The sequence below is a fragment of the Galeopterus variegatus genome, unplaced genomic scaffold (assembly GCF_000696425.1).
Source record: "Galeopterus variegatus unplaced genomic scaffold, G_variegatus-3.0.2 Scaffold925, whole genome shotgun sequence".
NCBI classification, from domain to species: Eukaryota; Metazoa; Chordata; class Mammalia; order Dermoptera; family Cynocephalidae; genus Galeopterus; species Galeopterus variegatus.
The window spans coordinates 228,722-254,827 of record NW_007727036.1 but is presented as its reverse complement, the minus strand read 5'-3'; the positions used below and the strand labels follow the sequence as shown (position 1 = coordinate 254,827).

Below are 26,106 nucleotides of genomic sequence, written 5' to 3'. Positions count from 1 at the left end.
ATTCTGTGGGATTCTTTTATAAATATTAATATGATACAAAAGAAAGTTTCTTCTCCGAGGCAAAATTTAGAACTCTGATTTTATAAAAAACATATTTTTCAAGCATTGATGGAATATTTTACTGATACAAAGTAAAACAGAAAATATGATTCCAGAGGTCAAAGATCTCTTCCATAAGAGGATGTATTATTCGTCATGTATTATTAACATTATGAATATGGGGGCTTGTATTATTTTTTCTGTAAAATAAATGTTTTATAATACACTGGGAAAAAGAAAGGATAATCATTATGAGCTGAAGGCACAGAATTAAAAAATATTTGGGAGTAACCTATATCAAACAATTATAGGTGGAATTATTCTTACGTACTAATTTAGTGAGAAATTCTACTTTTTTTTTTACAGGGGAAAGTAGATTAAATATTAAATTATACAAATTAAAATACATGCTTTATATCCATTGAAAAATATTTTTCAGATTTATAGAGATGTGTGACTGTATAGCATTGAAATAATATGAGAGAGGGTATTCCGTCATTCAAAAGAATGAATGACTGAGTATTTTAAACATTTACAACAATATGGGAATCAGTATAAGCAAACAAACATCTGAAAGTGGCATTTTTGGGATAAAATTTATCATCAGCAAGTAACCAAGATTATCATAGTAACCTAAGGAGAAACCAAATAGGAAAAGGAGTTAGCAAATTTTGTGCTTTTGTTGGGGACTTATTTGAGTTTAGGTCTGTTTAAAATTCTCAGTCCAGCTGCAGTTCGTTGCATCTTCAACAATAGTACTGAATTGATCTGAATGAAGTTTTGGAATGTAGTTGGCTGTTTGGGGGCTACGTGCTGACAAATGATCAGATTAGCTACTGCAGGGGGATTAACTGTGGCCCTATCTGAAAGTTTCTACCTGATTTCCTTAGGGGAAGTAATATAAATCTGTTCTAATTTTAGTTCATTCAAAATCAGACGAGTGGGGTCAGTAACAGTGCAGATTAAATAGGTTGTGTCTTGTGCTCTTACCAGTGGAGATAGAGAACTGAGGTCACCCACCTCCTACTTATGAATGTCTTTCTATAGTTGCAACAAAAATTCAGTTATGTTTTTCAACCACGTCTTCCTCTTGCTAAATTATCTTTCTTCACCTATTCTACCATGCAGTTATAAAATTATCTTTTTGGTTCAACTTTGAATCTTTTTCACTTTCTCATATTTCTGTTAAATGAACAATGAAGCTCCAAATCGAACACCAAACTCTAATAAGGATTTATTTGGATTAAATTATAGAATTGCTTAGAAATCAGTTATTTTAAGACCACATCAAAGTTACATTATATGATGTTTGGAAATCACGAATAGTTTGTTACCACAGTGAAAAGAGAGCTGTCCTTTATCTGGGCAAGGACTGTCTGTCCTAACACATTTCCTTCCACATCAATATTTTTAAAAAAGACAAAACTGCAGTTAACATCTCCAAATATAATGAAGTCACAACGAAAAAACTCATCTTTTCATAATTTCCCCCCAAAGCAAGGCTTTATTTATCCTAACTATAGACTTCAGTGATTGCATTTCTAACCTCTGTAGATAGAATAACTTTAACTTGTCACATTTATTAATAATCTTATGTGTTGTTATAGATTTGATTCATGTAGATCATTATCCCTACCTCTCTTTTTCCTGAAATAATATTTGTATATGTCTGTGTTCATGTGTGTGTCTTGTTTTCTGACTCTGAAATGTTTATTATGCCTTAGACAGTTACCCCAGGGAGATTATGTAAAAAAGCCTGGAGATGGCGACTCTTTTTATAGCGACATTCCTCCTGGAGTCAGCACAAACTCAGCATCTAGTTCTAAGAAGAGGTCTGCTTTTCTGTCGCATTTTCAGATTTCTACCTGTTCCATCACACATTATTCCATTAGTCAGAACATTTCATTATTTTGCAGCAGGTTTGATTACTTCTTCCTTCTTTCTTGAATGTTAAAAAATAGTATCCTTTGTTCTTTGATTACTCTCCTTCAAAATGCCATATGCTCAGAACCACCTGTTATACAAATCAGGCCACAAAACTGAAACAAAACAAAACAAACATAACCCTAAATCTATATAGAAACCCCAGGGTTCTTCAGTTTTGCTCTTATATGGCTTAAACTATATGTAGTATTTAATAATATTTTAAATGGTGAGCTTTATGTCATGTTTGGTAGTCAAAGAAAAAGGTTACTGTCATGCTTCAATAAAAGCAATTGTTAACATAAATTGGTAATATAAGTGCTGCATTGAATATTTTTTAATTTTATATATATCAAAGCTAAGCTTGCTATAAAACAAAGGTTGCTTTTCTGTGAATCATATATTTAAATATTATGATTTTGCCTTTTTTTTCTGAAATGATTATTTCTAGGCTTTATTAACATATCTTTGTTAACAAATTAATTATGCTTAATATTTGCCTGAGTTTTATAATGGTACAGGTGGGATTAATATATTTTTTATATATCTTAGACTCTGATGCTATCTTCTTGTTCTAGCATCTTACAGTGTAAAATTCTGCATGCTTTAAAATTGCTTAATAAAATAAATGGATAGAAGAAATAAATATTTGGAATGTTTTAGGGAATGAGACCTATATTCATGTTGAAGGAAGATAAATATTCTGTAGAAGAATTTCTTTAAAATTGCCAATAAAGATGTAATGGATAGCAAAAAAGTTTTGGTAGCCTCACTCATGACTTTGAGCACATGAGTTAGTTACTTTGTAGAGTGAAGGGGAAATTACTAGTTTATTGAGAGGTAGCATGACCTCTTCTGGAGTTCCAGATAGAGTGAATCATACGTAGAAGTTCTTCAATGGCTCTCAGTCTTTATAAACATTGATCAGGAAGGAGAATAGAAGGAATTAGTGAGATCTGGGATCTCTGTGTTGAACTTTTGTAAGCATGAAGGATAGTTTACACTTAGATAACATAGCTTAAAGCAAAAGTAGAAATACTAGTTTTTGCCCAAGGAGTACAGTTCTATAGAAGGATGTTTTAAAAAATTTCTTAAGGTTTTGTTGTCCAAGAGAAGACAACCAGGTATCTACTTGAATTCTACCATTATATAAATATCTTCTTGTTCAAATGTTAAATTTAAATTAAATAACATAGTAAATAAGTGGATAAATCAGTGGGTTCCAGCAGAATTTCTATTGTTTTGTATAAAATGAGTTGTTTTGTAAGTAGCAAATGATGTTGAAAATGTTCCAACTTATGGAATTAATATGCAATAATTGTGCTGAGTTCCATTTGTCTGCACTCATAAGTATAAAGGTTCCTTTAAAAATAGATGTAGGAATTGACCAGAATGATATGTGAAAAAGATGTTTAACTATAGTGCTATTTTCTAAAGTACCTAAAAAAGAACTTAAAATATCCATTTGAATAATTCCCAGATTTTAGAAAAATCTCAATGGGTTATGATTTTTAAGCAGTTAAAAAGTGTATCAAGTTGTTAGACTTCTGAAAAGTATATGTGATTTGTCAAAATTCTTTTCTTATGTGGTGCACGGTAGGTTTTGCTTCTTAGAGATAATCCATTTAAAGATAGTAGGACAGAAATAGCAGAAGGGCTCAACGAGCGGTACATGGGCTTTATGAGAGGCACTTTCATGATAAATATCTGATTCAGTTTAGTTGTTGGACAATTAACCAACATGTACTACCTTTTTTGGACTTTATGGAGAAAAATGCCAATTCTCAGAATATAATTTTATTATTTAAGGAAACCTAAATATTACTTTGATAAAAATTAACCAGGTTCAGTTGAGTGAATCTTAATGTAATCTCTTGGAAGTCCATGTTCTCATAGTATTTGAATGAAAACCATTGCTTTACAATTAAGAAACATCTATGGTGGGACCCCATTATAACTCCGCTGCTCGGGTTATGTAACTGAAATACATAGTGAATTTGCTATATGTGGTTGCTGTGTTCTGGGGAATGTAAATTGGCTTGCCTTGTGTCCTGATGCTTTTCATTAATAGACTATTGTAATGGGGTTCCATTGTATTTGACTTTTCTTAAATTGAATGTTGCGTAATTCTGCCTTCTTCATGAAGACTTCCATGTTCCCTTCATTCTTTCATTTCAGATTATTTTCTTTCTTGATTTATTTTGATGTATAGTAATGCTTAGAAGTTTTGCTTACTGATTTCAAAACATTCATTTGATTACATTTTTGAACAATCTATAAATATTTTCAATTTCAGGTCAAATGGGCTCTCTCATTCATGGAGTGAAAGGATTCCAGACACAAAACATATCTCAGACATCTGTGAAAATGGGCGACCTCGAAGTAACTCTTGGCAAGGTACAGGGCAGCATCTGAATCCATCTGATCACACAATCCAAGTTCTGTATTCTGTGGTCCCTGGTTGTAAATACTTATTCTTTCCTGTTAGCTCTTTAGCTATTCTCCCAACAGAGTGGAGGATATTTAGAATGAGAATCCAGTTCTTTTTTTTTTTTTGTGGATGGGAAATGATGGGATTTAGTAGCACCAGTACCCTGGACACATTGAGAAGGCCGTATAGTGCTACAATACTCTGTATTCCAGGGTGATGCTGTTTGTGAATTAGACCCACTGGAAATATCATGTATTTATATGGAAGTCTAGCTATAGATTTAGCTAGATATAGCTATAATCTACCTTCTTTTTCAGGTAACCTGGGAGGCAACAGAAAGAAAATCAGAGGCAAAAGATTTAGACCTCGGTCTAATTCAACTGAGTAAGTCTCCACCTCTAATGGACAAAGGCACTCAAAGGTCCTGTGCCTTAGTGTCAGCTTAACTAAGCAGATAGTCAGAGAACCATGCACCATGCCTCTGGTCTTGATTTTATCTTTTAAATTCTTGTTTGCCCTTTAAAAATTAACCATGGCTTTTCTCTTTTATATAGGCATCTTCGCAACTGTGCCCATATCAATATTCACTGATAGTGGGGGGCTCACCCTCACTGCAGGCTTTTTCCTCCAGTCACCTGCCATTGTGGTGTCTTGGTTCTGTTTGAAGGGAATTTTGATAACATTCCTTTCTTTTCATCACCTGGGGTCTAGCCATTTCAAAGGGTCACATTTCCTCCCCCTAGTATTCGCACAGCCTGGAAGCATCAGGGTAAAATTCCCACTGTCCTAGAGCATGGTACTGCTCACGGTCTGAAACCACCACTCTGGGGTCTTCATGGCTGCAATCTAAGCATTCTCTCAGACTAATGGAATGTTTCCCTTTTAAATTTTCCTTCTGAAGACATTTAAAAGGGCGTTTACCTAAATTTGCTCTTTAACTGAATCATTGTCACTAAATGCAACATTATCCATTTTAAATGATAGCCACATGTCTTTTGTGTTTTTTAGTGGGAATGGGGTTGGAAGTTACATTGAAAGTCATTTATAATGAAGTAAACACCTTTCACTTTTTTTGTTTCTCCACTTAAGAAAGTACAAGCAAAACAAAGCCTCCTCAAACCTTTATCCTCCTTCATGGAATAAAACACACCTTTAGTATCCTTTTGGACTGATCTTGCCACCTGGTTTTAATTACCTGTACTTTTTTTAACCCACCTAAAAATTTTCACTTATTTCTCACTGTAGTAGTAGTTATTATTCCCAGGATCTCTATTGCTTCTTCATGCCTTAATACTTAAAAAGTCTGAATAGCAGGTATTTGTTAACTGCTTGTCAGAAACTTATGTTAGCTTTTCCATCATATACTCTGCCCTTTTCAGTCCAGGAATAGTAACAGTGCCCTGAAATTTGGACGTTCCACCTGAATGGTATTATCTTGTAAGTGGCTTATCAAAGTTTACTAGAGGATACTTTACTTTAGAAACAATAGGCAATGTCATTTGATACGTTGCATGGTCCAAAATGGCATCGTAGAACTCCATCATAGATAACTAATCTATTAGAGTTTATCTTATACATTCCCAAAGCGCTTGGATGCTTTAAGGCTCATTGTTGATAAACTCTTCTTGGAATGTTGTTTGGTTTGTTTTGCATGAGGTCACCTGGTAAGAGCTCCTTAGCTTATCTCAGTTGCTGGCAAGAGTGTAGATAAAACCGCAAACTGTTCTTTAGTTCCTTTGTGTACTGTTTAGTGTTCTAAAAGTATTTCCTATTGCAGGCTTTGAAAACTAAGTGAAAAAAGAATCCAATATTATATTAAAGCCATGAGTTTAGGACCTAAAGAGCATTTGGTGTTTAACAATGTTCATACAATAATTTCTAGAGCAATCACTTATTATTTTTAACTTTGTGTAAAATAATATGATAAAAATTATCACATTATATATATGATAAAAATTATAATACTACAGATAGCCTCTGAGAAATCTTGCCTGTGCAATAACAGTTATATTTAATAAAATGTAATAGAATCGTCCTTGTAAGGGAGAAGTATTAAGGACTCCCTCAGATTTTTCAGACTTTTCTGATATTGGTTACATGACTCATGTTAATTAAATGAAGCCAAGTTATGAAGCTGATCGATATCTTCTTGTATGGGAACTCACTCTCTCTATATACATACATATACATTTTTTTTCTAATAAAGATTCCTGATTCATAGTGTATCAAGAATTATGCTGGCACATTTTTATACTTTCCATATTTAAGTAATCCCATTTGCTTCTCATATAATGATACCATTTGTGTGACTAGTTGTAAGAGGAGCAGAATGACCACAGACAAACAAATATCTTCTATTTTTATAGAATGAAAGATATTTCAGGTCTATTATTTCAACATTCCCTTTAGTACCTCATCATCCCAATGGATGATGAAAAATCAGGACATGAATTAAAACATGCACCACAAATGCATGCTCTGCTAATTAACAAAGTAAAATGTCCTTGTTTATTATTCTGTTTTTCCACTCAAAGCTTTTGCATCTTCCTCACTGTTGTATGTGATGTAAAAAAATTTTTTGGCTTAGACTCTGTATTATATATTGTGTTTTTACAGGAGGGAGCCCCAAGCACCTGAGCCTGGGCACTCCCTCGCCCAGACAGTCCCATCCCAAGGCATAAGCCCAGGGGGCTCTGACAGCCCCCAGACAGGGAATCTGGATCACAGGTCAGTCTCCACCTGCCCCTTCATTCTGGGCTGGCACTTAATCTCCCTCCAAGTCCCTTCCTTGGCTGAGAGCAGGGTCATTTGATCTTTGACCGAGCCACCATGTCTGCTCGGAGGTGCTCCTGGTCCAGCCAGCACCAGCTAATTTTCCTCTGCCTTTCCATCCTGGAGAACACAAAGAGCTATCCCGTCTAACGCATTTTTTTGCATGTTGCGCTATAAGCCAAGTCAAGCCACACAGGCAGGTTCTCTGCAGTTTGATAAAATCCCATCACTCCAGCCACCATGACCTAGAAGTGTTAGGAAGCCCACTCTGAAGACACTTTCATGGGCAGATCCCCAGCAGAAACAAACAATTGAGAATTCTCTTCAGTGGCCTCTGGTGAAGTGATCAACGCCTTCTGAAGTGCTCCCTGAAATGGAGAAAAAGGTCCATCAAGTGCAAGCCAGGCCATGTGGGTGTAGCTTTCATGGACCAGTCCTAGCACCAGTCTTTTGAGTTCCTAAGACTGCCAGTGAAAGGAACAAACATCTCATCCTGAAAGTGGCTGTCTGCCTGTGGGTGATGCAGTTTGCTATGTGGCTATGTTTCACCTGACTACAGCTGCATGGGCTTTTTCTATGGTTCTCCCCAGGCCAGAGCATTCACTAGCCTTCATCTGTGGCTGCACATGCTTTTTGACTTTTTGTTTTCATTCAGAGTTTCAGTGGAAATCTTTATGCAAGTTTTAATTGGCTATCTCTCTGGAAAGTGCAAGTTGGCAATGATTGTGGCTAAAGGCAAAACTAGTGTGAGTTGCTCCTGAGTCAGGAGACATTATCTTAGCAAAAATAGTCTTATAAAAATAAAAAGCAAGTAAATCCTTCTTTCAGGAGGGAATTTCATGTTATTTTGTAGAGTACCTTTGTTATGGCTAAAAAATCAGGGTAAGGGCTGTGGGAAAAATAACCCGATTTTTTTAACGTAAACTGTGGAAATGTAGTTTTGATTTGAATGTATTTATTAGCAGTTCAAAAACTCAATATGGGGGAAAGAAGCAAACTTCAACCCAAAATAAATATATGTGTTTTGTATTTTCCCCTGTTTTGTTTCCAAATAACTTAAGTTTTATAGAGCTTGGATCTTTGCCTAAAGTATCTCTAGAAGTTATTTTTTTAAATGAGAAAACCCAGTAAAACCTCTAAATTCTTCCACTACTGAACTTGTCAAATCTATATTATTTTACGAGGGCAAACTCTAAGGGGATGTGTTTTTGTTTGGATCCCAGGGTAAAAATCAAAGGAAACTCTGGGGAAAAACAACTTGCATCTCCAATTTTACTATCTTTAACATTTGCACTGATTCTAATGGAGACTTTGCCAGATCCATCAGGGAAATGCTAAGCAAGGTCATTATTACTCCCTGGCAGTCACTCACATGATTAATGATCAGACACATCTGAGGGCCATTTCCTAATGGAAACATGAACACTTTAGTCTGGAGTACACAAAGAGGAGGAAGGAACACTGTAGCTGCAGCTAAATGACTTAAACGAGCTTCACCATCACGGAGACCTATTTGTACCACACTTAGTGTACATTGGGGCTCCAGGATCAGAAGAGTGGGATCCTTTCTGTTCTTTACAGAGCTGAGTGGAACATACTTTCTTGTTGACTCCAGCTTGGGATCTGCTTTAGGGAATAAGACAGTGGCCATGTAAAAGGCTTCTCATACTGGAAAGAGAACTTTGCTCCTTTTAATTGGGGTATATTATGTGCCCAAATGCAAGGTTGAAATTGCAGCCATTTGAATTTTTTACAAAAGCGCCATTGTCATTTGAAAACCAAAGAGCCAAATGAGAGGTGGCCTGGAAAAAGCCACTTTGGAGGTGGGTGAATGGGAATGCTGACAGTATTGTGATCGAAAGGGAGCTTCTGATTGACTTTGGGAAGCCTCTGCAAAAGGCTTTCACAGAAATGTTGAATATATTCTAGAATGCCTTGAGTCTTGTTGTAGATGAGATTATTCTCATGTCATTGTATAGACGGCCTTGTAATCACCCAACATCCATCCCGGTTTATTTGCCATAGTCACTTGCATTTGGAGGGTGAAGACATCCTTGCTAAGCTTGTGCTGTGTATTTTCAGATTTTCTATCTTGTTCTGCTTTCTTTGTTCCTTCCATTGCTTTCTGCAGGTATTTAAACCCATGGTTCAAAAGAGACTATAATGTAGCTAAGTGGGTAGAAGATGTGAATAAAAACACTGAAGGACCATACTTTAGGTATTTTATAAATTAATTTTATATCCTTTTCAAACTCTCCCAGCACATACAAATACTGTAGTATGACTGGCTCTCTATCTTATATCTCCCAATATAAGTTCTTGTAGGTGGAAAAGGGTTCTTGTTTATTTGCTGCCTTTCGATCTCTGTTTTTAGCTTCATGAGCAAGTCCAGTTATTTTCTGAATGTTTCAAATGAAGCCATTTGAAAGGGTTGCCATTTAGTGCATGTCCCTATCACCATCTTGAGCTTTTTAGTAGCTTTCTCTTCATTTTATGCTATGTAGTGTTCTATGGGCATGAAACATACTTTCCACTAATAAAGAAACACTATTAACCTGAACAATTTAATTTCTAGAATCTAGCAGTTTTATGATGCATTTTTTGTACTTACTGCTTAAGAGTGCATAGTGCATGTGAAAACTCAAGGAAAAACATGAAAAGAGACTAAATGAAGTGTAGTGGAATTTTGCTTTGACTGGAAACAATGATTTGATCTAAATGGAAAATGATTGAGATAATATTTACCACATGAGACTATGTGGAATGAGTTTAAGTTTTATTTCTTCAGTACAACCATTTGCTACCAGAGAAGGGCTGTGCTGAGAAGAGTATTTCACAGATTCTAAAAAAAAAAAAAAACTAAGGAACTTTTTATACTAATAAAAATGCTGTTGTCTAACACTTCAAAGAGAATAGGAAGCAGATAGGAAACATGTTCTTGACCTACAAAGAGAAGAGTATCCTTACATTTGAGAAACTATCAAATTTACTCAATTTGCTGCAGCTCTGTGTAACATTAGAGATCAGAGAGAATTTCCAAAAGCTCTTAATGGCATTTTTTTACTCTTTATAATAGGAAAGTGTTTTCTTAGAGATAAATGTCCACTTTATATCTGACTACTTTGTGGACAACTAATGTAAAGAAGAAATATAGACTCAAATGCTACCTGTTCTGAACACAATTTAAGAGTAAGCTTTCATGTTACTTATTGCTGTGACTTGGGTCAGCATTAAACAGATATCAAAATATGTATGTGTATTTAACTTTCAGCACCCATGTAAGGTGGACTTTCTCTTCCAGTGTACCATTTAGTTTAGTCATATGTAGTTTGAGAAAATGATTAGACCAACCTGCATTTTAATTTGATCCATAACATTTGCATATACCCTAAGGAAAGCATAACTCCTGCCTGCTCACGAAAGTATACCCTGCTTTTATACCCCATCTTTCCCTCCTGAGCTTTCCCTCTGCTTGTCCTCCACTTTCCCACACGGAACTCATACACATACACTCACATTCAAACATCCCACCCTCACCTGTAGCTCCCAAGATGGCCAACATCAGGAAGACAGGTAAGATGATTTTGAATACTATTTGAAATCTTGGCTTACCTGTGGTTCTATTTCTCCTTCCTATTTTCCTCAGGCTTGTGGGCAGATTATAATTTGTACCGGCTATGGAACCAAATTAGAATGACTTTGGTCCTATATGGGTTAGGGCTTTTATTTCTAAATGGACTTAGCATTTTTGCAGCAATAATTTATGAAATGGTACTCCGGAAGAGTCGATTCACCTCCCCTGGGTGAGCTGAGTAGTTTGTGACTCCCAGAGAAGAGTTCACATTTCTTAAAATCAGCACCCAGGTCTGCCCAGAAGCTGCATGACTAAGTGCAGTTTGGATGGGGAAATGCTTTAGCACCCCCAGTTGCACGTGCAAAACTGCAAGGGCAATTTTAGAGGGTTCTTTTTTGTCCTCTTTTACATGAGATAAGGGTTCATACAGTAGATAGTCACATTAAGAATTAATTATTAAAAATCCCTATTTATGTTTAAAGGCTAAAGTTCCTTGAACAGTTATAATTTATTTAATTGTCATTTTTAGATTAATAAAGGTTATGCTGGTAAGACTTGAATATCAATACAGAATTTCTGTGGCAGTGGTGAATACTTGAGATGGCCCACAGCTTTTAACACAATGATTCTAATGCAACAGATAGAATTTCATCCACTTTGCATCCAAGCCAAGCCTCACACAGGAGGCCCAAAGTGCATCCACACCTTGGCTTATGCTTGGCTGACTGTATGCTTACCCTAAGATCTGCTTCATCTGCCACTAGGTCATTCAGGGTCATCTCTCCTGCCAAAACCACCAATGAGGGCAAAGGTCACCTTATTAATTGCCCATGTGCTGTTGGGTTGTATCTTTATCAAAATGTAGTGAGTACTTTATTACTCCAGCAAATTGGTTCAGAATATAGCCCAGCATTTAAAATATAATATCCATATCACTATGAAGAGCAAGGCAAATGCCTAAAGATTTTGAGTGATCATGTGCCTCAGTTGTGCTCCCTTATACCATTTTAATGACATTGGTTGCTGAAATTGTTGTCAGCATGTATTTAAGCCATCAGGAATTCTGGAACAAGTGAGATCAGGGAAAGAGCATTATCTCACCACACCTGGATCAGTTCTGGGTGATGGGAATGCTTTACAAGTTCTTTCTCTAGGGTATTATCCAGCTGATTACTCAATTTCATCAGTGGTTTTTGAGTCCACTTTTATGATCTTATGGAAAATGTAGTGACTCTGAAAAGAAACAAATAATAATAATTATCATGTATCAAGTGCCTATTATGTACTTTTATTTGTCACATCATAAGGTGTAGGCATTCTTATTTCCTTTCTATGGACAGAGGCAACTGAGGCACAAAGAGTAACTCAAGGTGGAACAGCTAGTGTAAGAACCAGAATTAGAGCCTGACTCTATGATTCCAAACTCCGTTCTTTCTCTATTTCGCTGTAGTTACTTAAAAGTAGTAGGGTGGATATTGACTACTTAAATCCTGTCCTAGGAAACTTAATAAATCTTTCTGGATCAGGCTACCATAAAGTTTGCATATGAACACAGGTGAATAAGGGGTGGACTTGTGTCCTTCTCATGTGACTGGCCTGGTGTTAGCCTGTCCTAGGGGCCAGAAATGAACTGAGATTGGCTATGCAGACATATCTCCAACAGGCGAGCCCGGGAAGTCTGATGCAGCCCCACAGTGCACCACTGTTCAATGGCACACAAACATAGCTTTATTGTGTAACTCTAGTGTGGCACCCATGATTAGGTTATTGTGGTTTTTAAAAAATGTAGTGATGATAATGGTTAACATTTGCCCAAAGATTCACTACACTCTGTAAGTGAATGAGCTGAAATTGTTCCTGGCTTTTAGTGAAATCCAGATTGGAACTACCAGGCAAGTAGCCAGGATCAGAAAAGAGCCTGGAGGTGGTTTTGAAGGAATGTCTTCCTTAGACATTTTGAGAAATTTTGAGTTTTTTTTCCCCTAAACTGATTTACCCTGCCTTGTTCTCTAATTCTGAGTCCTGCTCTGGTGCCCTCCATTTCCCCAAGATAATCCCCTTTATGCTTTCACACACCACTGACCTTCAGGACCTGTTGCCCCCCCCTCTGGCTAACACTGTCCTGCTTGGCTTCTTTTCCCCTCAGGGTCCAAAGTGTCAATTAACTAGTGTGTTAATGTGAGAAGTAGTATATGTGCAATTTCTTTGGAGTTCTAGAGAATACCTCCTATTTTTTTTTTTTTTCCTTTTTGTCTTTTTTCGTGTCCGGCAACGGATCGCAACCCTCAGTGTTGCGCCCATACCGGACTGGGACTGGCAACGGGATGGCAACCCTAGGTGCTGCGCCCGCACCTCGCTCAGCCAGTGAGCGGGAACCGGTCTGTATGTGGGATCCGAACCCTTGGCGGGAGCGCCGCTGCGCTCCCAAGCGGTGCACTGTAGCAGTGCGCCACTGAGCCGGCCCTACCTCCTATTTTTGTTTTGACTCATTATTGGCTTTGCCCCTGGAAAGATAATTGAGGGGAAGACTGGACTTTCAACACCCCTCATTGGAATGGCTTTGTGTATGTGCAGGGCTGGTCATTTGGACCCATGGCCAAGTTAAAGATGACATGACTATGAAACTATAAGCTCAGAGCTAATGTTATAGACACAAACACTGCAGCAAATTAAAAAGATCACTCATTCTGCATGACCCTCTAAACTTAACAAGATTTAGTTATTTTTTGTGTGTACCTCACTAGCTTTCCTGCACTTGGACATCTTATCAGTAATGACTGGGCTAAGAAGCTGAATCCAGGTTAATATTCCTCATTTTAGAAAGATGCAATGCCCTTATTTTACACATACTGAATTTGTTTCCTAAAGATCATAATCCTATTTAAAATGTTTTTTATAGGGCCGAGCCCGTGGCGCACTCGGGAGAGTGTGGCGTTGGGAGCACAGCAGCGCTCCCGCCACGGGTTCAGATCCTATATAGCGACGGCCGGTGCGCTCACTGGCTGAGCGCGGTGTGGCCGGTCTCAAAAAGGACAAAAAAAAAAAAAAATGTTTTTTATAAAAAAAAAATTCAACTTCTGAATTAGAAAAGTATGCAGTAGTACATTGCTTTAGTAGAACTTTAGAGGGGTTGGCCAGTTAGCTCAGTTGGTTAGAGTGTGGTGACACCAAGGTCAAGGGTTCGGGTCCCTACCAGCCAGCCATAAACAAAACAAAACAAAAACCCAAACAAACAAAGAACTTTAGAGGATTGAAGTACTGTACTAATATTCTTTGTTACACCCCTCTGCTCAGCAACAGAGAGAAATAACATAAGTGAAGTCAAATGGGGCTGCTGTGGTGTAACAACTCATGCCAAGGAGTATTCTTGGCCATATCTCAAATAGATGAAATGTTAGGAGCTATGGATTAAAAGTAAACTGAACCATTCTTGATTCTTAAAATCAACCAGGAATGTTCACTTGGATCTCAGGGTTTGTTGGAAATCTGTAGGAAAAATTTTCAAACTTTTGCTTGAATTCATTGTCCATAAAATGAAAGCTAGTTTGGAAACAATGGCAGAACCAGAGCAAAGGACATTATATGGATGAGAACCAAAATTTCAAATAAAGGAGGAAAAAAGGACATCTTTAATGCTGGTGAAAGCAATGTAGATAGTAGATCTTGCCCTACCTAATGCTACCCCACCAGGCTGAGTCAGTCACAGCAGATGGGGTGCATATTCATCTGAAGTACTGAAATAAGTACTTGTGGCTGTGTAAGCAGTTCAGTGCTGTGGGTCGTTACCACCTTGCACCAGGAATTAGGGAGTCAAGGGTGTGTGGTGGTAACATTTGTGAATGGGATAGCTACTGCAGTTATCACATCTGTTGTCCATTGATATGAGTAGACATTATTTTTCATTCAGCTGTTTTTTCACTTAAAAGTCAAATTAGCAGCAGATATGGACTCTTATGGTATGCCCAGCTTAGTCACGAATATTACCACTGCATATGTAAAATCAAACAAGTGTAACGCAATAAGTTATCAACAGCTTACCCAGAAATGCTGATTGTAGGGACTAATCAGACCATTTCTGTATGTTCTCATCAGACTTTGTTTGGCTGGAGCTCTGCACTCCTTACTGCTTGCATGCTTACTAATTTATTATTAAAACCCCTGTATTTGCCTTTGTTCCTTCACAACTAACACACTGGCCTCTGAATGCATGAGTTTTGTGTAAACTGGTGTGTGACTTAGCAACTAATAAATATATCAATAGTAAATGTATTTTAAGATCTCAAAATGTAATTGGGATTATTGTACTAAAAATCTTTTTATATTAAGTGATAAAAATGAGGCAGAATATTAACATGTTGTATACTTAATTTACCTTTATGAGCTCTTAGAATGATTTTATCCTTTTCTATTTTAGCTTTTTATCTATATAGGAAACTGTGTTATTGGCTATATAGTTGAAAAGTGTGATTCTCTGTACTAACATTTAAACAATCCATTGCAATCATAAACATAGGAAGATAAAATTCTAGCATTCCAATGTTGTGAATGACAGAGTATCTTCCCAGTAATTAAACCTTTGCGGTAGTGGCTTAAGAGAGTAGAAGTCAGAGGGTTTATTCTGAACCCGCTTTTCAGATATTTGAAAAAGATATTAGGCAGTCACATGATGTTTATTACATCTGTTCTCAACGTCTCAGGACTTTATCTCCTGCCAAGTCTCCTTCTTCATCAACTGGGTCTATTGCCTCCAGCAGAAAATACCCTTACCCAATGCCTCCACTTCCTGATGAGGAGAAGAAAGTGAACCGACAAAGTGCCAGGGTATGTGGAAACTTCTTCCATGTGCTTACATGCTCAGTCATTAACATTTATCTGTGAGTTCATATTTTAAAAGAGAGAGCCATTTTTTCTTCATTGTTCATAAGAAAATGAAAAAACTTAAATTTGCAAATTAGAAGAGTCTTGGGCTTTTGGGTTCAGATCTATATTTGCGTATTAGTTTAATCTGCATTGATATATTCTAGAGATATTTAGTGTATATTAATTATTCATTGCTAAATACTTATATTCTTTATTATTCAGTGTAGCTAAGATATTTAAACCTGGAATCAAATCAAAGGATGTATTTTGCTTTATCAGTTTTTTAATTACGTGGAAATGTCAGAGATTAGGTAAATTAGCCTCCTTTTCATGCCCAATTTTCTTATGCAGGCCTTTCACTGGCTAATAACAACTAATAGGATTTTAGGAGTAGGAACCTGTGACAGAAAATCAGATCAATGGATGGAGGTGGAATTTGGATGTGAAAAAAGGGAACTTGAAAAATCTGTGATATCAAAAGAATATGGCAAAGGGTATGGAAATATTAACATACCCTTTTATATTTAAGAAAGCCAAATTTAAAAATAAATATGGAGGCATTGATTATTTTTATAAAATTATGATTCACCAGAAGTTTCTTTTAAATATTAAGTCCCTTTTTACATTTTAATTATGATACCACTTTGTCTCATAACATTTCTGAAACACATCCATTATATGAAAATTGAGATATAGTGGAGTTTAGAGAGGCAGACCAGCCCTCAGAGGCTTGAGTGAAAGATAAAACCAAAGAATAATTACCTTTATTGATGTCTAGGCTCTGCTGTGGTCGGGTACACTATAATGTTGATCTTCTTAGAAATAGTGTTGCAAAAAAATTATAATAAAGCTTTGAAAGCCTATGGAGATTTATCTGCTTGTAGGTCCTGGGTTCCTAGACTTTTTGGTCTTGAAATATGTTTCAGAGCCTCTTTGATCTTGAACCTTAATTATGGGGTTCAAAGTAAACATGGATCCTTCAAATTTTAACTCAATCGACCCAGAGTCAGTAAGAAAACACCAGTCATTAAAAGCTGATTAGATCACTGTATTAGTGCATTTCTCTTGTTTATAACAAAACACCTGGAAGGGTAATTTATAAAGAAGACAAAATTTATTGCTTACAGTTTTGGAGGCTGGAAAATCCAATGTCCAGGGAAAACATCTGGTGAGGGTCTTCTTTGGTGGTGGCTTTATAGCAATGCAGGGTATCACATGGCAGAAAATAGCAGAGTAGAGAGAAAGAGACTCTTTGTGGGCTTACCTTTTAAAGCCCTCAGAACCACACCCCTGACCACCATTATTAATCCATTCACTACAGCATGGTCCTATAAGCTAATCACCTCTTCAAGGCCCAACCTTTCAATTACCGTAATATAACTTCCCACCCTCCCAACAGTTACAGTGGGGATCAAGCCTCCAACACATTAAACTTTTGGGGGGGACACAATTCAACACATAATAATCACTTTAACAAAAAAGCATTTAGAAACAATCAGTGGTGTTTTGTTAATCATAAAAAAAATTACTTTTGTATGTTAGTACAGTATAGAAAATTGTAAAAGTTATTAAAAAAAAAAGTTAAAAAGATAACTCAGATTCTTCGTACTAAGTTTTCTGGCCTTAAAAGAAGACTTTTGATAGGCATCCAGCTGTTCACGATGAAATATGTGATAATGAAATCTGAGGCCAATGTCATTCCTCCTCTCCTCAGAGAATTGTCTCAGTACATCACCCCAGTTTTTTCTGCTGAATTGTCTGCATCTCTGTTTTGCTCCATCAAGTTGGGGACTTCCTCTCAGCTGCTGTCATGCCAGGGTGTAGGTTACTGGAGATGTTACTACATGAGAGCTGACTAAAATGGAAGCTCCCCAGAAGTGGCTGGCCCTGGCTGAGCAGGGTGACCATGAAGACTCTAGCTGCTGGGATAGTTATGGGAAAAGTCTGATTTGTTCTATGTACTGTGGAACAGCCACATAGGCATGTGGCAGAATATTGCAGCATAGGTGGCGCCTGCCTCTGGGCTCTTTGTGGGCTGTGGAGAATTGAACAAGCAGATCTTTCTGTCAGCAGCCCCTCTGTTCCAGCCACATGGACATGGACACAGTCATGCTTACTGCTCAGTGTGATGGCTTGACATTTCTTTGCTCCTTTTTCCTCACAGGGATAATCATGACTTTCAGGTTTTCCCAGTGTCATGCATCTGTTCCTCCCTTCTTTCTGCAAGCTGTCACTTATTATTTAATCTTCATAACCATATGGGAGGAATATTTGGCTCTCTGAGGCCAAAGTCTAAACTCTTTACCACTCCAGACCATTATCTGAGCAGTTCAGATCTTTGCCTCAGACACCCTGTGAGCCCCCTGTTTAACTCTTCTTCACCAACAGGTGTCATCCACCCACAAAGATTCTCACAGTTGAGCGATCCCTTTGGCTTACAAAGGACGAGGGCATGGGTGTTTTTTGAATCAAAAGGGTGTATAAAGCAGATCTAAGGTAGAGAGCACAAGTGGCTTTACCACACCCTCTGGGGTAAGCCAACATGGGAATTCAGAGCAAGATTTTCATGAAGATTTGAGAAAACATATTAAAGGAACCTATATAGGAACATCTACTGAGTCAGTTGGCTTTTTCTCCTTTTTCTTTCCCAGAAACTCATTATATATACAATGAAATGCCCCAAATGTCAAGTAAAAATGGAATTTGGGTAGAAATTGGTTATAACCTAAGTCACTATGGTCATAGGCTTTTGTTGTTCATGTTTATAATAATTATACCCCAATCATACTGCCTGGAAACCTATTTCATCAGCTTGATTTTTTTTTTTTTTAATTGGCCTTTCTTTTCTGGTGAACTGAGTTGCATGCATATATGATCGTGCCAAAGTTTTCAGTTTATTAAGATGATAATTGAACATTGCAGAAATCGGATCTGAACAGGATTAGTATAAAGAACTGGTAGCAGAAGCAAGGAGAGGAAAGGGGTGAGGGAATTAAGGAAGGGACATCCTGCCCTGAATACGTCCTTCTACTCTGGTATGTCAGCTCCTGAGAGAGAACAATTTTCAGGAGGTTGTGATGGATTGGAGACAGTGATTTTTAAATGGGTAGTGGTATTGATGGAGTCACACTTCGCTGAGGTCAGTGGTACAGCCTTGGTTGCACATGAGAACCATCTGAAGAGTTTTAAAAACATTCTAACGCCTGAGTCCCACCCAGAGAGATTTTGAGTTCATTGGTCTCATGTGCTGCCTGGGCAGTGGGATCTTTACAGCCTTCCCAGATCACGTTTTGTGCAGCAGGGGCAAGAGCTACTGCTCTAGCTGGCTGTGTCAGGAACCTTGGGAAAAAAGGGCACGTGTAGCTAAAAAAAAAGTGATATTTTAAGTTATTTTATTTCATCTGAGACAAAATATATACTTTATTCAAAATTTTAAGTAACATTAAATGTGGATGTGAAATTTTTTATATCAAAAAGTAGCAGTTGTTAAAAAGGTTGAGACAAGTGTAGAGGAAAGAGAGCTAAACGTTGGAGTGTTTGTTTTATCCATTTCTTAGACTTTGCAAGAGTGTGCATCCACAGTCGCATATATAAGGGTGGAATCACTGAAACATTCTCATCTTCATAATCTGCTTCCTGCTTTCACAATGTGCAATTTTGCTTTTCTCTCTTGTGCAGCTATGGGAGACATCCATTTAAGATCCACTGTTTACATGTGACACATGGAAACTGTTTACTTCAACTTTTATAGAAACCCAGCCTCACGGAATCACTGCAAATCTATCTGCTCTTCAGACAATACGAAGACCCTCTGAGATGCCACAAAGGAGAGGAAGCCAAATCCCACATCTGGATACCATTCTCTTCTTGTCATGGGCTTAGGATTTAACTGAACCATGAAAAGAACTACTGAAATGTTACACTATAACATGGAACAGTAAAGGCACTGGTACGTTAGTGGATAATCTGCATGACAGATGTATGTAGAAATATCAGTAAAATTAACTCTCATGACCCAAATGTAGCAAGTTTCCTAAGGGACAATAGTGGATTCAGAACTGGACATTCTGAAGCACATCCTCATTGTAAACAGTAATGCTATATGCATGAAGCTTCTGTTTCTTGTTTTCCACATTTAAAGAAACAACATCCCATAATAGATACTAGCATGCAGGGCTAAAGCATATAGGATTTTTCTGCAGGACTTTAAAGCTTTGAGAGGCCAATATCCCATATGCTAACTTTAAACATGTATTTTTATTTTTGTTTTTGTTTTTTTACTTTTCATATTTATATCAGCATACAAGGACAATTGTACATATGTAAACATTTTTAAATTTAAAAAAAAAGCAGCTGTTACACACAAGTGTATTTTTCCAAATGCCTAAAAACAGTCACAATCACATCATCATCATCCATCCAGTGGTCTTAAAAGATTCTAAGCAGATGATGTAAATATAGTGGTCAGTGCTGTAAATTTGTCTCTCCATAATTGGTATTTGTCCAAAACATGTGCTCTCCCTTTAAACTGTGCACAGTCTGGAGGCAGTTTTATTGAGTAATCAATTGAGTGAAAGAACAAGATGCCCAGCAAAACTTCTGGCCTCTACTGCTCGATGAAGCAGAAGTTCAGCGGTGCAGTCTCTGTGCTGCCTCGAGATCCTCTGTTACTGACCGGCCGCTCCCTGGGAAGCATCCCACCTGTCCACTTCCCTTCTGGGGGCGTACGGTGCCTGCTGCAGCAGCCGTTATCTCTCAGTACCAGAGCGTACCTCACCCTGGAGGCCAGGGCGCCCCCCAGCAGTGTGTCCTGCTGAGATAAAGCAAGTGCACCAAAGACAAGGAGACCATGGGCTGCTGGTGAATTGTAGCTTCCAACTTGCCAATACTCTAACCCTTGGTGGCCTGAAGTTTTTGTTCCTTGACAGATCTTTCTAGCCATCCTTATCTGTGAAATGAATAACTTGTTTGAAGAAAAACAACTTTTACATTGTTTATTAAGAACATTTATCATCACTGGGATGTGAGTCCCAACAGGTCATTCTGCAGTGACTTTGAAGCAAGAAGATGGAAGGTTTTACTATCTGAGCTGGGAAGACTCAACAGGTAATAAAGGGTTAAAAGAAATCGAAAGCCACAAAGACGCAGCAACTGTGAAGTTACCCACACAGCTGGCAAGGGGACAAACCTGATGTTTTGAACCCTATGTGTTTTTAATTCATAGAAAAATGAGAATTCTATGTTAAAAGCCTCTTCTTTAAAACCAAAGTTTGATAGCTGTTATCATGCAGCTCTGTCTTGCTGAAAGAAAGCTACCCTAGTGAGGTTCACAACTGATGGGATCAATCAAATGGTCTGCTGTGAAGTATACTTTTGATTTCCACTTTTTCTTGAGAGGAACAAAATCTGCCGACAAGATTTCAGAACTGCCCTCTATATTTTATCTCTTTCAGCAGTATCCACAGACAAAATCCATTTCATCTCTATGTGTTATCATCTTAGATGCCCAAACGAAGGGCCAAGTGAGAAGTCAATGTTTATTCTGTGTGTTTATGTCTTCTATAATGGACCTCTCTTCTGAAAGTCTTTGAAAATATTTGAAAAGCAGTTTACTCATTCATCCAAAATTATACAGTGTCAAGTGGCGTTTTTCATGACAGGAAGGGACGTGATTGTTGATACTACACTATCAACAATCCATCAGACCAAGGTTTGGGGGAGTGTTGGGCATCATTGCCACATAGTGCAAGCCAAGGACAGAAGGGCAGACAGATTGAAAGATGTAGCGAATAAAGTGATTTTTTGACCAAGATCACTTTAATGTGCACTGAATGTTTTCTGGTATTGAGTATATAAAAGGCTAATGTTATAAGGTTTATTTTGACTATAAAAGAATTTATAGATTTGAACGTAAGGTGCCTCATGTAAATATGCTTCTTAATTACCATTACACTAGCCTTGATTTGAAAGAATCCACAAATGGCTAGCTAAGTAGTCAACAGATCTCTATTTACCTGTCTTTCTACCTACCCATCTTTCCTCATTTTCTCAATTATTTTTAAATGAAATTACTTTTGAATGAATTATTAAATGAAAACATTATAACATACCTATTTGGAAGACATGGTTGCTCTAAAGGTATACATAGTAGTTTATAATCATCCTCCTTGGTAATAACTTTCATGTGGAACTGAATAAGTGTTTTTATTTGCAGAGATTATGATTTTAGAAATAGCTTTAATGTTCCATTCTGGGCATCTACTCTATCTCTCATGTTTGAACATTATTAGAGCTGTTTGTGGAATGCTTTGACAAATTTATAGTCTCAATAGATAGTTCCAAGCAGTATCTTTATGAGTACTCATGGCGGCATTCTAGAGGCATTACATCTATTTATTTATGACTTTTCATCCATTGAGGTAGATAGAATGGACCCTAAATACAAGCACAGGATTATTATTATTTTTTAAATATCTATTTTGAAGAAAAACTTTGAGGTCACATAGCAGTTTGTATTGTGCAACTAATATTTATGTCCCCCAGTCCACTACAGGATCATTACTAAGTAGAGGAGAGCAGTTATTTGGCCTTTATGTTCCATCGTATGCCTTTTCTCCTCTTTCTAAAGTTTTGCCACATAGCTCAAGCCAAGGACAGAAGGGCAGACAGATTGAAAGATGTTGCAAATAAAGTGACCTTTGACCAAGATCACTTTAATGTGCACTGAATGTGTTCTGCATAGATAAGACTTCAGATTGACATCCCTGCTGCCTGAGATGTTCCATTTACCCCTAGTCATTACAGTGCAGTAAACCCTGATTTAAGGGAACATTTTAATCTCTCCACTAAATGTCAACAAGGGAGCTACAGGAAGCACTTAAGGGATGGATTGGTGGACTGTCCTCTGCTTCCACTCTTTCTGTACATGGGAAGTAGCACCCTCCTTCGGAGTCTGCAAGCTAGAAAATGATTCCCAGGTCACGTGCAGTCCGGGGAAAGGAATAAATCAGTACTTCTGATTTATTAACAAAACAGTGCAGTATAATGAGGGTTTTCAATTGTCTGTAGCCGCTGTATTTTAAAAGAAACCCAGGGCCTTGATTAGGAATAACCTGTCTTTAGAGCTCTTCCTTAAAAAAATGTTGACTAATAAAGCAAGTGTGGGGTTAAAATGCCAAACTTATGTTTTAGTTTGATATTGGTGCTTAAGTTATGCTACATTTTTTCTCTCTCTTTTTCCCCTCTTGTTTTAAAAAGGCTTTTGAAATTGTGTTTGTACATAAGGTCAGTCCAGCACAGAATTTCTGAAAGTAAGATTGATAGGGTTTCTGTAAGAAGTTGCTGGAAGGATAAAATCAGATATTCTGTCTACTTCCAGAGAAGGACTATATATGTTTGAATTCCTCAACAGGCTTACATTTCTCATCCTTTTCTGTTGAGTCCCTTGCATATTTGCATAATTTAGTCCTGTCCATTGTCCCAGATCTGTTATGGCTACTTGTTACTTTTTTCCGGATTATGTTCTTTACTTTTTCACAGTCACCTTTGGGCCAGAGGAAATACGGCATTTCTATTCACTTCTTTCAGCATTTCAAAATCAAGTTTATTCATTAATTTATTTCATCCATTCATTTCCTGTTGTCATGTAGTTCTATTTTAACCTTAAATATATATAGTGCTTTAAATATTTCCTTATGTTATTCAACATGATAATAAATCCTTATCTAAAGAAAAGACTTTTATTCTACTTTATTTTACTTAAAGGAAAGGGAATTTAGTAGGAAGATGCTGAGTAGCTTGCACAGTGTATGGGAAGGGGAGAACGAAATCCAGAACTGACAGGAGTGAAAGAGGCGAGACAGCAGCCTGCTCAGGACAGCGCTGGCTGCTGCCCCCACACGCCCCGTGTGGGCAGCGTATTTTATCTGCCATCCTACCGGTTGGTAGATTGGCATCAATTTCCCATGAAACTCTCTGATTCCCATTTTCAGTATAATGTCTACTTTTTATGTTCCTAATTATCTTTTTATTTTTCCTCTAAAATTACCACCTAAATACTGTTTTCCCTCTTAAATATATGGTGTCAAGATGATTTTCTCATTCTCACTCTGCTAGCTTAAAATATATAAGCAGAAAACATTCTGTGGAATAGTGCTTAATTTGGGGATCAAATAAGACATTTGAGATATTTCCGAATGAATAAGATTACTCAGATTTTTTTTTAATTGAAACATAATTGATTGTAGACTACTCTGATTTTGGATGCAGCAACTTTTGTCCTGTCCTGGGAGAACTACGGACTGATAAACAGCTTCCCGTTTATTGTACTGTGAGGCGCCCAGTCCGCTCTTGTGAAAATGGGCTGAGAGGCAGCAGCCATTCCCTGCCGTGCAGCCTGCTGTGAAAGTCCACCTGCTGGGAACTGTTGGCACATGCTCGTGGCATATGCTCTGGGAGGCAGGTGCTTTTAATTTCAAGAGCAGCTTTTCTACCACACCTGCAGATGCAGAGCAAACAAAGATGCAGTGAGACTTTAGAAAGCAGAAGACAGTATTTTTATTCACGTTTTATTCATTGTTTTGTCAGAGCACCAGAATGGATCATCTTCCGATTCGGTTTGTAAGCAGAAAAACAAAACAAACATTAAAAAACAAAAACTTGCCCAGTTAGTATTTCTGTCCTTTATATCTATGGCCTGACAAACAGTAAGCATCCTCACTGTGAGATTTAAGGGGTGCTTCCAGAAACTTCTTACTTCCAAAAAGGCTCCCCCTTCACCAGCCGTGCAGCCCTTTCTTCTTGACTAGGAACTTTCACTGTCATGGAGGTTGGTCTCTTCTTTGGCTAGATTGGCACTTTGGAGGACCCTAGGGAAGCATAGCAGGGGTGGGAGACATATTTAATTTTCTCCCATTGGCACTTGGCATGGATTATGCAACTTTGGAAGTCACTGAGAGATGAGTCCTCAAGGTGTGAATTTCAGGATGGGGAGGAGATAAGAAGCAGTGAGCTTTGGGAGGTTGTGGGGCATTTAGTCCTGGTGCGGGAGTAGAACGGACATCCACATGAAGAGCCCGAAGCCAAGTGTGCAGGAGAGCACAGATGGTCCCTGGAGGTGTGGTGGGGAGACAGTGCTGGGTGCCTCAGACAGACTGTGCTTTGCAGTTTTATTGAGTTTGGGCTCTGTGAATACTTCATGTTCCAGTCCACCATGGGCTGGTCTCTCCTGCCTGGCGTGTCTCTTGCACTGTTCATAGAACCAGTATCATTCTAGGAGGTGCTTCAAGGCTGCCAGGGCTTTGGTCAGGGACATCATCATTTCATGTTCCTAAGTATCCTTAAAATCAAAACCAGACAAAATGTGCATTTTGTTCTGTTTTACAAAAAGTATACAATGAGACTGAGCAATTTTATTAAGATAATGTGCATATAAAATCATCAACAAAATTTCTAGGAGCACATGAAGAAAAGAGTATTTTCCTCTTGTTAAAAAAATACTGCTAATATGCATTCATTTTAGGACTTAGCCTCTTATTTTATGTTTCAGGCTGTGACTTGTGTTTTGATGGTTAAGCTCTAAAATAATGCAAATAGCCCCAAATCTTTAAATATAGCGGTGCTAAGTTATACCAGATAACACAACACAGAAAGTGCTGACATGAATTAATACACTTAGTAATAATACAAGTTTCTTCTAAATTATACCTGTGTATCACTGCCTGTTTAGAAACCCCACTTTTCTTTTTTAATCCAGCACAAAATCAAGCTGATTCTACAACCAGTTACTTTTTAATAAGTAAAAATGACCCAACACCTTTGTTTTTTGTACGGAGAACTTTTCTTTTTTACACTATCTGCAAAAGTGCTTAACAAAAGGTTTATTCAGGATAAGTACGCATGTACTCCTTTTTTAACTTGTTGAAAGACTTGCCACTCCACACTAATATCCCTAAAAGACAACTTCTTTCAGAAACTGGGTGTTCTCCCTAAACGTAGCAGTTTCTATGTTAGCCAGTGTAGGTCTTACACTTGTGGTGTTTCCACATCTCATCTTCAACGGGGATGTCCATCTACAGATGGTGGAAGCCACCCTGTGGGGAGGTGTTACTAGCAGCATGGGTTCGCTCTTAGTAAGCAGGTAATCATGCGTATATACTTAGACGTGTATCACTGTAACATTCTGCTAGTCCGCACTTCAGGTTCCTAAGCAATTTTTAAAATAACTGAGTTTTGGCAAATGCCAAGTGAAATATATATGGCGACTGCTTTCCTGAGCAAGCGTGATTTGTTTTATGGCTGTTCAAGTTATAATAAAATTGTTCTGACATTGTAGGTAAACAAAATTTTGATTTTTTAAAGGTCACTGTAACTTGACGTTCAAATTTCTGGCACAATTAGTATTCACTTCTGCAAATAAGATACCACAATTTTCTATGTTATTCATTGTAATATCAATAAAGTGAATTTCAATAAAAGATTTATGTTATTTTGATGCATGACTCCCTTT

At 37.5% G+C, this 26,106-nt stretch overlaps 1 protein-coding gene across 6 annotated transcripts in view; it reads left to right on the top strand.

The window, feature by feature from the left end:
• ADAM22 (ADAM metallopeptidase domain 22) overlaps positions 1-26,091 on the top strand; it is a 229,796-nt gene extending 203,705 nt beyond the window's left edge. The window contains exons 27-33 of one of the 6 annotated variants that reach the window (XM_008573471.1): positions 1,764-1,958; positions 4,259-4,359; positions 4,711-4,777; positions 7,010-7,120; positions 10,709-10,738; positions 15,437-15,560; positions 19,278-26,091. In XM_008573471.1, the coding sequence (XP_008571693.1) occupies positions 1,764-1,958; positions 4,259-4,359; positions 4,711-4,777; positions 7,010-7,120; positions 10,709-10,738; positions 15,437-15,560; positions 19,278-19,298 (649 nt within the window). In that variant the 3' untranslated portion in view covers positions 19,299-26,091. Of the gene's footprint in view, positions 1-1,763; positions 1,959-4,258; positions 4,360-4,710; positions 4,778-7,009; positions 7,121-9,296; positions 9,384-10,708; positions 10,739-15,436; positions 15,561-19,277 lie in introns of all 6 variants that reach the window. The other 5 variants (XM_008573472.1, XM_008573473.1, XM_008573475.1 and 2 more) reach the window with 5 other exon arrangements.
• The last annotated feature ends 15 nt before the right edge of the window (positions 26,092-26,106 follow it).